Source organism: Mastomys coucha, unplaced genomic scaffold, assembly GCF_008632895.1.
Source record: "Mastomys coucha isolate ucsf_1 unplaced genomic scaffold, UCSF_Mcou_1 pScaffold20, whole genome shotgun sequence".
Lineage (NCBI taxonomy): Eukaryota > Metazoa > Chordata > Mammalia > Rodentia > Muridae > Mastomys > Mastomys coucha.
Window position 1 is genome coordinate 42357639 of NW_022196903.1, and position 15046 is coordinate 42372684.

General features: G+C 40.8%; 1 protein-coding gene across 15 annotated transcripts in view; it reads right to left on the minus strand.

The window, feature by feature from the left end:
• Positions 1-909: 909 nt before the first annotated feature.
• Ezh2 (enhancer of zeste 2 polycomb repressive complex 2 subunit) overlaps positions 910-15046 on the minus strand; it is a 57997-nt gene continuing 43860 nt past the window's right edge. For 13 of the 15 annotated variants that reach the window (XM_031381721.1, XM_031381716.1, XM_031381720.1 and 10 more), the window contains 12 exons: positions 14188-14279; positions 12541-12781; positions 11331-11500; positions 10831-10925; positions 9753-9793; positions 9206-9331; positions 8037-8215; positions 4274-4369; positions 3404-3485; positions 2490-2570; positions 2269-2353; positions 910-1232 (listed from right to left, as the gene is read on the minus strand). In XM_031381721.1, coding sequence (XP_031237581.1) covers positions 1172-1232; positions 2269-2353; positions 2490-2570; positions 3404-3485; positions 4274-4369; positions 8037-8215; positions 9206-9331; positions 9753-9793; positions 10831-10925; positions 11331-11500; positions 12541-12781; positions 14188-14279 — 1349 coding nt within the window. In that variant the 3' untranslated portion in view covers positions 910-1171. The remainder of the gene's footprint in view (positions 1233-2268; positions 2354-2489; positions 2571-3403; positions 3486-4273; positions 4370-8036; positions 8216-9205; positions 9332-9752; positions 9794-10830; positions 10926-11330; positions 11501-12540; positions 12782-14187; positions 14280-15046) is intronic. The other 2 variants (XM_031381725.1, XM_031381726.1) reach the window with 1 other exon arrangement.

Here is a 15046-nt window from a genome sequence, read left to right on the forward strand (position 1 = left end):
AGTGGCCAAACACTGCCCACAAAGGCAGAAATTGAAGGCAGAACTTCTAGTTAGGTATGTAAGGGTTAGAGGTAAGGTGATTTTTCAATACTGAAAAAAGTGTTCTAGGTAAAGAACTACTTTTTAATACAAGCTATAAAATACCTTGAATTTGGCAAGCAATGACATGGTGCATTTCCAGTCATCAGTTTGGAGAGGTGGTATGGACCAGTTTACCTGTGTATCAGGCTTTGTGCCATCTCCACTATACACAGGCTTCAAGCTGACTGGAACTAACTAGAACTGAAGCTTATCAAATCATTGAGAGGATTTAGTGGGTGAAGGCACTTGCTGTCAGGCTTGATGACCTGTTTTGAGCCCAGAGACCTAGTGTGGAAGGAGAAAACTGACTCCTATAAATAGCCTATGTTTTCTCTTTTTCTGAAAGGTCTCACTAGATATCCTAGGCTGTGCTTGGGTCTCTCATACAACTTACTTTTTTGCTTTTGGCTCTCCAAGTACTGGGATAAATCACACTTGTCTGCATACCAGCCCCTGTAACCCTGTCTAAACTATAGAATCGAAGCTATATAGGCCCTTAGAAATAACCTAGACCAACATATAATTTTTATATATGGACAGCAGATTAGAAGGTTCAACAGCTTTCCCCAGGGTACAAGATGGCTGGAATGTGTCCCACCGTCTCCTATTTACTGACTTTCCTTGCTGAATGCCTAGAACCTATGCCAGTATTGTTCACTAATGTCTTCTAAAGACTAACAGGCAATATTAACATTGGATTTAGGCAAACACTTATGCCAGTATGTTTATTAGTTATTAAATATTCAGACAACTGGAAAAACAAAGCTAAGTTGTGTTTTACCGCTGTCTAGAATCAGTTGGTGATAGTCTATGACAAGTGACTCAACAACAAGTTCAAGTATTCTTTATTCAAATTTGAAAAATGTACCATACTGCATTATTGCAAAAATTCACTGGTACAAAACACTTTGCAGCTGGTGAGAAGGCAATAAAAAGTTGATTTTAAAACTCATTACTATAAATTACTGTTACAGTACTTTGCAAATTCAGAATTTCAAACTGCATTTCCTTTTTCTAAATTGCCCACAGTACTCAAGGTTCCTGAAGCTAAGGCAGCTGTTTCAGAGAGGAGGGGAAGAGGTAGTAGATGTCAAGGGATTTCCATTTCTCGTTCAATGCCCACATACTTCAGGGCATCAGCCTGGCTGTATCTGAAACATGAACAAGAAATAATGACCTGTCCAACACCAGGAAAACCAAGCCTGCTGATATAGTAAATTATGTCTCTAACACACGTACCCGACTAGCTTTACACAACTGCATACATGAAGGGGAGGCATGCATCTGTCACTGGTCACTTGCTAGTTATGAGTTGCCTGTGCTAGAAGCATTCCCCATACCTGCCCAACCCTCCCTGTGCCCCTGCAGCACTCTGCTCTGAAAGGCAACTCCACACTGTGATATCTGGGTCTAATGCTAAGAAAACAACCATGATTTGTAAAGAATAATGCCAAAGAACAAGCCCCCCAATGACAGTGCTGATTAAGAAAGTAGATGCCAAGACAGGCTCTTGAGGGTCCCACTACTAGGGAAGCCGGACAGCTTTGCTTCTAACCCTGGCCATTTAGAGCAAGCATGAGATAAAGCCACTTGTAGTGACCTCCCCAGGAGGACCCCATTCTCTGCAGCTATGTAGCTAAGACTGGTTACACATAGCCTCCTCCCCGCCCCCCATTTCAACAACTTAGGTTTCTGGGTGGAATGGCTATTAAACCACAAGAATCCTTTAACTAGTACTCTTTACTGGATCACATTTAAATGACTGATTCCATAGAGCCACTTGGTGATCACACAGGGTGTGATCACAATTAAAACAATGAAGATGTAATGTGCTACCAAAAAAGATATACATGCTGCACCAATGAGAAGGTGCTGTAAAATACAGATGTATAATGTATGCCATGAGGCATAGATTAAGCCCCAGGGTCACTGTCAGTTATATCAATAGGGTGCTAGATGCAGCTTTCTGCATAGGTTTTGTTAATTTTTTTTTTCAAATAAACATTGTATAATTAATACATGAGAACTACACTGAGGAAACATGTAACTCTCTAGTGACTGGCCAGTTAAAAGAATGCTCCCTCCAATGATGGGAGATCTGTCAAAGAACTTAAAAACAGCCTTTGACCCCAGCCTCGAGTATAAGAAGGGAAAACCTTTAGATAATACTAAGTGTATTTTACCAACCTGTAATCAAAAAACAGCTCTTCGCCAGTCTGGATAGCCCTCTTAGCAAAGATGCCTATTCTGTGGTCGCCATTGACCATCATGACTGCAAAGAGAAGCATGCGGGCAGTGAGCAGGAAACAGGCCATCAGAGGGAACTGTTCACACGACAAGTTTGCTGTCACTTGGCTGGAAATGGGGAGCTGTTGCATCACTCTGTCGATTCCAACTTAAAAGCTTACCTTTTGCATAGCAGTTTGGATTTACTGAGTGATTAGCAAAACGAATTTTGTTGCCCTTGCGGGTTGCATCCACCACAAAATCTAAAGAAAAAACAAATATAGATAGTCCAGTGACTTATTTTCAGTCATAGACCAAGAATATTATGGTTTTAGAAATATACTTCCTCAGGATTTGACTTTAAAAGCAAATAAAACATTCAACTTGTTCCAATATAAAAAAAATATCATTTGGAAGAAAATGCTCTTCTAGATTAAAGTGAGTCCTTGCTTGATAAATAGGGCTCTCAAATGCCATAATTTCTCAGTTATATATTGCTGAGCAAAACATGGCTTAAAAGATGTAATCTAGTCAAATTTCTCCATCAAGAAGTGGGCATATTGACATTTAAGATTACAATATTTCTACAGAACATTTTTATTTAAAAAAAGGTCCAGCTGAAAGTTTGTCTGTATATGTGTTGAGCACACTCATTTTCACAGGTCCCTCCACAGACACAGGCTGCAGCTGCTGCTGCTGCTGCTTTCCTTCTCACAGTATATGGGCGACATCCTCAGGCCACAAATGCTTTCAAAACGCTCGTCCTCTCAGGTCATACAATGAAGAAGTGCAATGCAACTACTCAGCCCACAAGTTCCAGGGGACATGAGGCAAGCCAAGTAGTGGGAGACAAGGTCCCCTCATAGCCAGAGCATGAGGCAGACCCATCTGCAGGTGGCTGGGACTCCAGATTGTTTCCCTGTGCACAGCCTTTCTGCTCACTGGGGACTTCCTCTCTCCTTACCAGTGAGCAACACACCCCTGAAGCTAGGCCTGCTGATAAATACCAGGAGCTGTTCCTGCAGACAGATGCCCTCGGTCCTGGAATCTTGCTGACCTCTAATTTGAAAACCTTACCTTTCAGCTCAGAACATACCATTGTTCAAGTTGAACAGAAAGCTGCACATGTATTTGTCATACACTTTTCCTCTTCTGTCTGCTTCATCCTGAGAAATAATCTACAAGGAAGACACAGGAGGAGATCGTGTTGGAGTCAATAGTCAAGACTGTTAGAACACAAAAGAGCCAAGTAAGAGAAGTTTGGTCCCTCTTGAGGGTATCAAAGAGTAGCTAAATTTTCTTTTCTATTTAGCATACACAGTAAAGAATTTATGGGAGGAAGTGTTTGTGTACTTATGCCCCAGTATGTGTGAAGGCCAAAGGACACCTTGTGGGAGGCATTACTCTCCTTCCACCATGTGGATCCTGGGTTTAAACCCAGGTTATCAACTCTGCAGCAGGTGCCTTCACCCACTGAACTGACATAAGAGTCCAAATAACACTTCTAAGAACTCCAAAATCAGAGAGATTTCTATGTCCTAAGCAATATGCCTAGAGAAAGTGACAATAGTCTTTCTGCTGAGTAAAAAATGCAAACTGTGGCTTTCTAAACCTTTGTTTTGGCTTTTTTCCTAGCCCTACAACTAAAACGGCCAAGCTAATAAAGCTTTTGTCTTAGAGTCCCCATCAGCTCGCCTGCCAAGTAAGTAGGACCAAATATACCCAGCAAAACTCTTGTTCCTGAACCCCTTGTTCTCCAGGTAAGAAAAGCCAACAAACATGACTAGAAATAAAGCAATCTAGGTAGTTACTATGTAAACCAAAACTTCAAATATAAAATAAGTCCAGGTTAAAGGGCATTTAGTATTAATCTATTCTAAACTTGGCCTTTTTCAATGAAATCTATCTAAAACAATGCAAGCTGCTACTATAAACAAGTCCTCTGGAATACATGAGTATGTCTTACCTCTCCACAGTATTCTGAGATGAATTCATTTTTCTGTACAGGATCTTTGATAAAGATGCCCCAGCCTGCCACATCAGACGGTGCCAGTAGTAAGTGCTAGAGAGTAAGCACAGTCACATCAGAACTGATAGGAGGGCACACTGAGGCTAGCAGTCTGCAGGGTGCAAACAAGTTAGCAGGTAAACCTCAGACCGTCTGAGGGAATCACTAGACCCCAAGTGATTATAAACACACTCTTACAGGAAAAACAAACAAGCTTTCACATCTGGGGTCATGGGTACTGCAGCAAGAGAGGTGTTTGGCTGCTTCTCTCTCACTTCTGTTCACTCTAGTCCTGGAACTCACTTTCAATTACTGTCCCTCACAAGGCTCATGTGACCCAGCTTGTGGACCGGCCCCCAAAAGGCAATTGAATTGTGAGTCTCTGAACAACTGAAGCGCAGTCTCATGACAGACTCAATTTGTTGGTATTACTGAGAGGTGATGCAGACTCAGTGAGCGGGAGTTGGAGGAAGTGGCCCCTGGTAGTGTGTCTTTCAAATAAATATGTCTCTTGTTCCTGAGCCTTTCTGAGCTCCCTCTGTCTTCTGTGTGCTGTGGATTGAACTACTGTTGCCCATCACATTCTCCCCTACCATGATGCTCTGCCTCATATGCACTAATAAAGTGCATGGCCACACCTTGTTTTTAAAACAGGGGTGCTAGTCATTTGAATGGCATGTTCGCACAACAAGATCTTTACTCTTGGTTTTAAGACATGTCACTATGCCCTTGAACATGGGCATCCCACCATAGCCGATTAATGAAACCAACTGAAGGTGAGCACACCAGCCACTCTCCTCTTGACCTTTCTGTTTCCCAAAGTACATTCTTTTATTTGTTCAAGCCCTTAGCACATTCTGGTTCTTCACTGATATATTTATTCCTGTGAAGACCCTGCCATTTCCTCCACAGCTTTCCTCTAGAAACTCCTTGTGATAACATATAAAAAACATCCTTATTACACCCATCACTCATCACTCCCACAGAAGGCCAATATGACTAGCACCAAATATGATAACTTTTCTTTTTTACTTAGTTTTTTGCTTTGTTTTGTTTGTGTGTCTTTCATGCTAGAGTCTCTCTGTGTAGTGAACTCACTGTGTAGAGCAGGCTGGCCTTGAACTGAGAGAGACTGGTTCTATCTCCTGAGTGCTAGGATTAAAGGTGTGTGCCGCCACTACTTGGTAACATAGTAACTCTTCATCATGGCTCTTTATCATGCTTCATTCAAGAACATTCTTGTGACCTTTAAAGGGGTCCTAGATCATCCAAGCTTTTCTGAGCCACTCTTGTCAGGTGAACTTCCCAATACCTTCCGGATCAGAAACAAAATTAGCTAAATAGGGGGAACAAGCAGGTGGTAAGAATATATGCAGTGTTCTATTTCTGAGAGCTAAAAAGTGCAGCAAAGATGACACGTCAGCATGAGCATTCCTGCCTACCCTGAACACGCTTAAGGAAGGGAGCATAGACCCTCCAGTGGCAAACATGGCATCAGGACACAAGACAAGAGGTGTTAGGTCTCAGCAAATATGCCAAAGGAAACTGAAACAACATTAGGGTCTGATGAACTAAGTGAATATGCAGGCACCTAAAGTAAAATGATTCGGCAGCATTCACTGTGCTCAGCTAATCTAGATCAGATCTTCTATGAACAGTATTGAGTGTTGGTTCAAAGACCCAAGGAAGGAAAAAAGAAAGCCAAGGTAAGCTGAAAGTTCCACCTTAGGCAGAATTCCAAAAAAGATCCCAAAGAGTAGGGTGATGAGGCTGGAGAGATGGCTCAGTGATTTGGGGCACTAGCCACTCCCCAAAAGGGCCTGGGTTTAGTTCTCACACAGTGCCTCTCAAACATCTGTAAATCTAGTTCCAGGGGATTTAATACCCTCTTCTAAACTGTGTGGGTACCAGACATGTATTTAGTGCATATACATACAGTCAAAACACTCATACACATATAAATGTATATTTAAAAATAAAAATAATAAGGTGCTATCAACCATGTGATGGCTCATGAGATGTGCCTACACCACATACAGGGCAGAAGTGGTAGTGTGCTAAAGGCAGGGACAATAAGACCCCAGATTGTGTTTATTGCTCCATTATTTGCAATTTTAAAAAAAATTTATGTCATGCTATGATACAGGTATGGAGGGCACCTTGAGGAGTTAGTTCTCTACTTATACCATGTGAGTACTGGGTTTTACTCTCTGAGCCATCTCATCAGATAGTGAGTCATATGAATCTGGGTTTCCTTACCTGTAATATGCAGTAAGCATTCAAACAGGGTATATATACCAGACAGTTATTAATATCAGCTATTGTTACTAAAAGGCTTAAAGATACTGAATCTTCAGGTTTCTTTTGCTTAGTGATTACTCCCTGGCTGCTACATTTAATTTAAATTCACCTATGTGCAATTCTCAGGTTTCAAATACTTAACTGCTGGGTGGTTCATTTTAAGGCTTTAGTGCATTGAGGACAGTCTTGTGATACAGCTCACATATATGCTCCTACCTCACACAGTCTCTAGAGTGCTGGTACCGCAGGCATGCACGACACACCTGGCCTGTTTTCAAGGTCGTTAAAGAACAAGAACAAAGCTTACAGAACTTTGCTGGAGGAAATTTCATCTTTTACTGTGCACAGAAAGTATCCTTAACAAAACCATCATGGGAATGTACATTTGTATCGGAGTATCAGAATCAATACAATATCTGATACAAATCAGCATCTGTTTCTATTGAGGAGACATAACTTCTTTGTGGAACAAAACAAAAAATTGAGTCAATTACTAAAATAATAGAAAATAATTCCTATCTCAAGTCTGATAACATTAATGGCTACTTCTCAGAACCCTGGGTTTACCTTACCATCCAGTAAGGCACTGATTTTATAGAAAATTTAAGATTGCATTAGCTCTTTTTGTGGCGCCTCCTAGGTGGTGGTCAATGCGGCAAGATGAAGCTGAATATCTGCTCTGCAGCCACCAACTGTCAGAAACTCACTGAAGGAGATGATGAATGCAGACTTTATATATTCCAGGAGAAGTTTATAACCACAGAAGTACTGTTGATGCTCTGAGTGCACAGTAGAAGGATTATGGTCTGAATCAGTGGTGGGGATATTGTTACTCCATGTATTGTGCAATACCAACACCAATATATAGCTCTGACGAAATAGTACACTAAGAAAAACAAAGAGGAGTCTGTAGAACATGCTGAACTTTTGGCCAAGAGAATGAAGGAAGCCAAAGAAAAATGGCAGGAACAGAATGCCAAAAGAGATAGACTATCTTCACCGGAAGATTTTACTTTTAAGTGATCAGACCTTGAATCTGAGAGACACACTCCTGCAATACCCAGACAATACCTGATACTGTGCTTTCATCATGCACCTTTAAGGTCACTTTATTTCTTGTTTCCAGATGGACTCTCTCAGATTATCCCTAAACACCCATCTTCTGGAGGATGGGGATGAAGTCTAATTGCTGGTAGAGTGCTTACCTAGCATGCACCAAGCCCTGGGTTTAATCCACAGCACCATATGAAATCAGGCATGGTAGCATATACCTGTACTCCAGCACTCAGGAGGTAGAAGCAGGAGGATCAGAAATTCAAGTTCATTTTCAGCTACATAGTAAGTCTGAGGTCAGCAGAACTTAACATAAGACACTGTCACAAAACCAACAACGAAGTTTCCAGATATTACTGTTATTTACCTTCTTAGAGCCCCGCTGAATGCTACAGTTCTTACAGGACACATTTTTACTGTCCCAATGGTCAGCAGCCCCACACGTGAGACAGAGGTCGGGGTCACACTCTCGGACAGCCAGGTAGCATGGACACTGCTTGGTGTTGCATTGTGCTTTGCACCGACATCCAGGAAAACGGTTTTGACCTTTAGGGATAAATTTTATCATCATCACCACCATATCCAACAATCTTCATCATCCACAATCCCTTCCAGGAAGGTAGTCAATGTCTTGCTGAGCACAAGTCACTCAAACCCTTACAACAACTTTTCCCTTACTACTCCATTTTAACAAGGAATTAGGGAACCACAAACATGAAGCTGATAGGGCTGAGAAAGATCACTGCTGGTTTTTGCTATCCATTTCATATTTGTTAAATAGCATATGAATTTAAAGTCCTACAGTTAATTAAACAGGTAAAGGGAGGTCTTGGAATGAATGGTATCCATGACCCTAGACCATTCCAGTAAACCTACTGTTCTCAACCCATGGGTCTTGACCCCTTTAGCAAACCTCTCTCAAAAACACATATACATTATGATTCATAACCATAGCAAAATTATAAAATAGCAACAGAAATAATTTTATAGATGGGGTCACCACAACATGAACTGTATTAAAGGGTCACAGCATTAGGAAGGTTGAGAACCACTATAATAAAGCATATTTCTAATCCATTCTTTGGTATCCACGGTCTGTGTACAGCTTTGAGTGATTGTGAAAATCTACTTCGCCCTTACCTACTTCCCTTCATTCTGAAAACAAAAGCCTGGTTAACTCTCACTACTTCTGATATCTACAAAAGGATCAGGTAGCTACTTCTAGATTCTCCTTACAGTCTATGCCTCTTTACTGTAATTCAAATTGACCAAAGAGAAAGACAGGAAAATCCAATCCATTACTACAACTCTGCCTGACTTGTGCATGAGCACACACAATCACATTGCCCAAGAGGCTGACTAGACATTAGCACAGTACAGGGCGCAATGAATACTTGTAGAATAAGCAGCTTTCCTACAGCAAGCAATAAGAGAACACTCCCAATCCTTATGTCTTGATTTAAACCACCATTTTCAGCTGCTGACCAAAAGCCTATTCAGTTCTCATGCAATTGCACCAAAGCAACAAATACTTACACTCTGAACTACATTGACAAAACTTTTCACAAAAATTTTGTGCTATCACACAAGGGCACGAGCTGTCACAAGGCTGCCGTGGATGGTCACAGGGTTGATAGTTGTAAACATGGTTAGAGGAGCCGTCTGAGTAAAGATAACAGCACGCAGCCAATGAATCCAGGGAGGTGGGAAATGATCATCACATCAACAAGACATTCTTCCCCACTACCTCTGGAACATCCATGACTGGCTGCCTTTACTGAAGTACACAACACTCCTGTGGAGAAAAAAAAAATCACCTCCCACCCCCAAGTGCTTAAACACTTGGTGCCGCATTTCAGCCCCACTTCCAAAGTAGTGCTTCTCACTGACTCACTCCATCCAGTTCACTTCACTCTAAGCAGCAGTAACTGCAGATCAACAGACATAGATCATTTAAACTGATTTGCTAAGTAAAAGTCAATTAAATCAGAATAACCAAAACTTCATCCAGTTTCTATTCTAAAACAAATGAGGACAAAAGACGTTTGGGGCTGATAATGAGATTAGATGGGAGGATGCTGACCCTTTTTCAGTTGTATCTTTCTGCAGTGTGCAGCCCACAACCTGCAAAAGACAGAAAAAGTTCTGTGTGAGATACAACAACTGGCTACAAACCTGAGTCCTGTTTAAATGACCTGGCTGTGCAATTCATGTAGCAGTGCTGAAAACCCAAGACTAGTTTTACACTCCCTAGTCTCTACTAGTTTGTCAATTCAGAGTGACTCAAGAGCCTGCTCACTCAGGTTACTGTGCATGTCTGGCAAGAAATTTCTTGTCCACATTGCCTGGTTAAGACTTAAAGGCCTTGTGCATACCTACCAGTTTAGTCCTATCTAAATTATATGGATACCAATACTTTCTATGATTTTCAGCATCACTAACTACCCAGTTGAACTGCATAGTAAGAAACTGTTCAATCAAAAACTCAGAAGCATCTAGTAAAGCCTACGTTTTCCACTGTTTAAAAAGTACTTCAGCACACTCAATGAGCCTATACAAAATTCTTGGAGCACAATCTAACTGCATCCTCACCCACTCAACTACACTTCTCACTTTAAAAATGCAGTGGGTTGAGGCAGGAGGGTCCAATCATGGTTACCCTTGCTCCATACTCACGAAAGTATTCTGTACAGTTATTCACTATAAGCCTTTGTGAGGGGTAATATCCAGACTTGGAGGAGGCTCACTTTAAATATCAGAATGTAATGGCACACATTTAGAAAGTCCAGGCTCCTAGACTAAAAGACACTTCTAAACACTGGCCCAGGGAGCACAGCAGAAACACATCTTAGATCATTCCACACCAAATGGCTAAAAAAAACTATGTAGCTTTATTGCAAAAATTTATTGCAAATTTTTCTCAACCAAAATCCAATGTGGTAAAACAAAATTTTTATGGTTTGTTATGCCAACTATACTGAAGTGGCTATATGTAAAACCTAACAGCAACCATAAGGGACAAATGAGATTTCTATGTGTCTTTGACAGCTGTCTAGAACCTTTTATATCATTATTGAAGTGAAAACTGACTGTTGTTCTTGGGAAGCCCAGCCTGCAGATCCTGCCTCACTGCTTCTCTAAGGGCTCCCCAGCAGACTTACCGATGTTTCCTTTTCTTCTTTCTCGGAGGAGTGTCCACATCCTCAGTGGGAACAGGTGCTATGATACTGGACTCTTTGACTCTAAACTCATACACCTACATGAGAAGCAGAGTAATATGAACACTGTGGTTTAATGGAACCATTCCATGCTTTTGCATACTGGAGAAATAAATGTTTTTGTCTCTCCCATGACACTGCAGTGTATGGAGTAGGGATAAGATACACAGTAGAAATCTCTATTGTTCCATCACATTGGGAATGTAGCTAGATTTAAAATCTGGCCAAAGTTCAATTCTATTCACATGTATCACATCCAAACTGAATTCTAAACTAGGAAATTTCTGAAACACAGCTAAAGAATAATACTAATTTAATTTTCTTAAGGGAGGGAGGGAAATTCTTTTCAGAAGATGAACAGAATGAAATCAAGACTCTCTAATGTCTGGACAACATGAGCACATGTTATTCCTGTGTTTAAATTTCTGAATATATATGCTTACCTGTCTACATGTTTTGGTCCCAATTAGCCTAGCAATGGCACAAAAGTTATCGTAGTAAGTACCAATGAGGACTCTAAACATGGAGGCTTCAGCACCACTCCACTCCACATTCTCAGGAGGTTCAATATTTGGCTTCATCTTTATTGGTGTTTGACACCGAGAATTTGCTTCTAGAAAACCAAATGTTAACACCAGTCAAGAAATGACCAAGGGACTGGGGAGACTGTTCAATGGGTCAAAGCTCTCATCACGCAAGCATGAGAGCCAGAATGCAGGTCTTCTCAACTGCAGAGATCAAACACAGTACAAGCATGCTATCCCAGTGCTCCCACAAGGAAACCAGACAGAGACAGGAGACTCCAGAAGCTCACAGGCCAACTAGTCTAGTATAGACAATGGAAAAACAACCAAAAGGTCTTGTCTCAAACAAGATGGACAGTAGGATGCTAAATGTCTGACATTCACATGTACACCATGGCACATGTGTGTATACTGACACATACACAAAGATGACTGAACAATATGAACAAGTAAAATTCAAGGTATGCTAAGGAAAAGCAGAAGGCACTTAACTGTATTTTAGATTAGTAAGGTTAGAAACAACATCACAAAGATCCTATCACATTTGCCAAAGAACCAGAAGTTCTGCTGCTTTTAACACGGACTTCTCAAATACATACAGTCTATTATCTTTTATAGTATTGTTTAGAGTTGAAAGGACTAAAATTCAACAAATAAACTCAGCAGTAGTACTTGTTTTCTTTCTAACCAAAACTACTCACTGGTCTTTAAGATGAAGACAGAACTTTCTCAGTTCCATCATGCTCCATTAGAGAAAGATGGACCAGGGGAAAATGGTACAGACAGCAAGAACAATTGGATCAGACCTTCCAGCAACCCAGACAGACAAGAACTAGAGGAGGTACACTTGGGAGACAACACAAACAACTCAGCGATGCCTTACTGAGAGAAATCTCCAATCTTAGCTACAAAAGGGGAGAGGTTAAGGGCCCTGGAGAGAACCTTGGAGCACACTGCTCATACAGAGGACCTGAGCTCGGTTCCCAGCACCCGTGTCTGGTAGTTCACACCTGCCTGAAACCCAGCTTTCTGTACCTACACACACATTAGGTAACCTTAACTCTCACAAAAAAACTTACAAAGCAACAGTAACCTAGTGACACCCACCCAGCTGTCAGATATGTCTTACCAGAGGAGCTGGAAGTCTCATCCTTTTTCTCTTCTTCTTCTTTATCATTGTTCTCTCCCCCAGTCTCAGTCCCTGCTTCTCGGTCACTGTCTGTGTCCTTTGACTCCAGCACACTGATGGTGGGGGTGCTGGGTCTGCTACTGTTATTCGGAAGTCGGCCTCTTCTGCGGCCCCCTGGGCGTTTGGGTGGTGTCTTTATCCGCTCAGCAGTGAGGGCAGCAGCAAACTCCTTAGCTCCCTCCTGTAAAGTGAAAAAGGGAGGCATCAGGGTAAAGTTCTAAATATTTTGGTGGAACAGAGTAAGACGACATTGTAGAACACAAGTTGATCGAGACTCTACAGTGTCCATTATCACAGTCACTGGATATCAACACACCCAACTATTTTTCATCTGCTTTTGATAGTTTCAAGATTCCAAAAATATAAAAATAGATTCAGTATTTTGTTCCAATAATGTGAAATCAGGCAAGACAGTTCTACATGGTGAATTTGTAAAATTAAATTAAAACATAGTAAATGAAAATATATTTTAAAAAATAAAGGTATTTTTCTCTATATATACATACATTTAAAAGAGAATATCAAAAGACATACTGAAGTGTGTTAAATCAGACTTCCTATTTCAAGGCTTAAAATAATACATACCTCTTTAAAGGCACTATTTAAAGAATACAAGAACACAAAACATATACATGCATGACTTAGTCACTTCTGGTCTTACTATTAAAACATCCAATTATTTTTTCCTGTGAAGGATGCAAAGCCACAGGAAGATATGAAAGAACTTTTAGGTACAAGATTAGGGTTACATTTTGCATTCTGAAGTACCACAATCCAATCTCAGAAAGTATAAAACAATGGTTAAAGTATGGTTTGTAAGAGACCACAGAAACATTTTAGATGAGCCAATAAAGTTCTGCCTTATAAAGAATATAAAACAGTGCTCAGGAATTCCTTTATTTTTATTTTTTTTAGTGGAAATAGAAGAGCAAAGTTTGAAAGGAGCCAACAGTTTTATACTTCACTCTACAAAAACCAAATTGCTTAAAAATAGGATACCTTCTGTAGGTGCCATTCATTGAATCTTCTGTCCAAAATCCAACAGGCAATATATACCCACTTAGTTCCTAGGTAGGAGTGGCTTGGTTCAAAGAGGGGAAATGGTAAAAAATAAGATAGTACCCGTAAAAAAACAACTTTCCTGCCTTATATTTTCCTAATCCCTTACTCCTAATCTCCATCACTTAAAAAATGAAAACCTGTTTGGAATCTATGGTACAGCTTAAATTATAAGTGGCCTAAAACATTCACAGAAGGGATAAGTCCATGAGAAAGACTCAGGAAAGTCTGCACAAGATTACTGAGTTTCTGGTGTATAAGTGGGCTATCTGTACCTCATAAACTTTGTGGAGAGTCTTTGATCCTAAGAACCGTGAAACGTTGCTGAAGAAATAACACAGATAAACAGAGAGTAATACAAGATTAATAGACTACTGTGCAGGACACAGCTATGAAGGAAACGAGGGTAAAAACACTGCCTGTCATATGGCCAATGTAAGTATGGATCCAGACAGCGTTAGTGCTGGCTTTACCACCTCCACCAAAGTTCTTCAGAGCCCTCTGGAGTAACAAAGCACTGAGTCTCACCAGATGCTGATAACACTGTGGTCCACAAGGCTTGTTGTCCAAAGCTGTTTCTGTGTTCTTCCTCTTATATGTGTTGGGTGTTGCATGGAAAGCTGTAAAATAAGCACAAAGTATCTGAATATGGCTATACAAAATTTACTTTTTCATTTCCCCACATCGATTGGAAAATCCAGTATCTTCCACATATGTAGTTTACTTTATACAACTTCCTCCATCTATCCCAGGGTATCCTCCACTCTTCCTCCAACCTCCAACAAAGGTGAAAACATGGTAATGATCTCTGGAATGATTCATAATTCTCATTTTCCCTTTGCAAGTATGATCAATGGGCACAAAGTATGACTATAAACATTTACTTGAGTCTTTAGTGTCTCCAACAAGTAAAAAATATTGCAAAAAACCCAGACTTCCTAATTTTACAAAAATATTCTGGCATCTACAATTTCTCTGTATAGTGAGCTTTTTTTTTTCGAACTGAGTGCAGGGTCCCCAGTGAAGGAATTAGAGAAAAGACCAATGGAGCTGAGGGTTTTGTAGCCCCTTAGGACGAACAACAACATGAACTAACTAGTACCCTCGGAGCTCCCAGGGTCTCAACCACCAACCAAGGACTGCACATAGAGGGGTCTGATTGTTCAAGCAGCATGTGTATGGTAGAGGATTGCAAAATCGATCATCAGTAGGAGGAGAGGACCTCAGCCCTGTGAAGGTTCTGTGCCCCAGTGTAGGGGAATGCCAGGGCCAGAAAGTGGGAGAGGGCGGGGTGGCAGGCATGGGGAGGGGGGAGGCAACAGGGGTTTGTTTTTGTTTGTTCTTTTGTTTTTTGGAGGGGAAACTGGGAATGGAGAAATTCGCATGT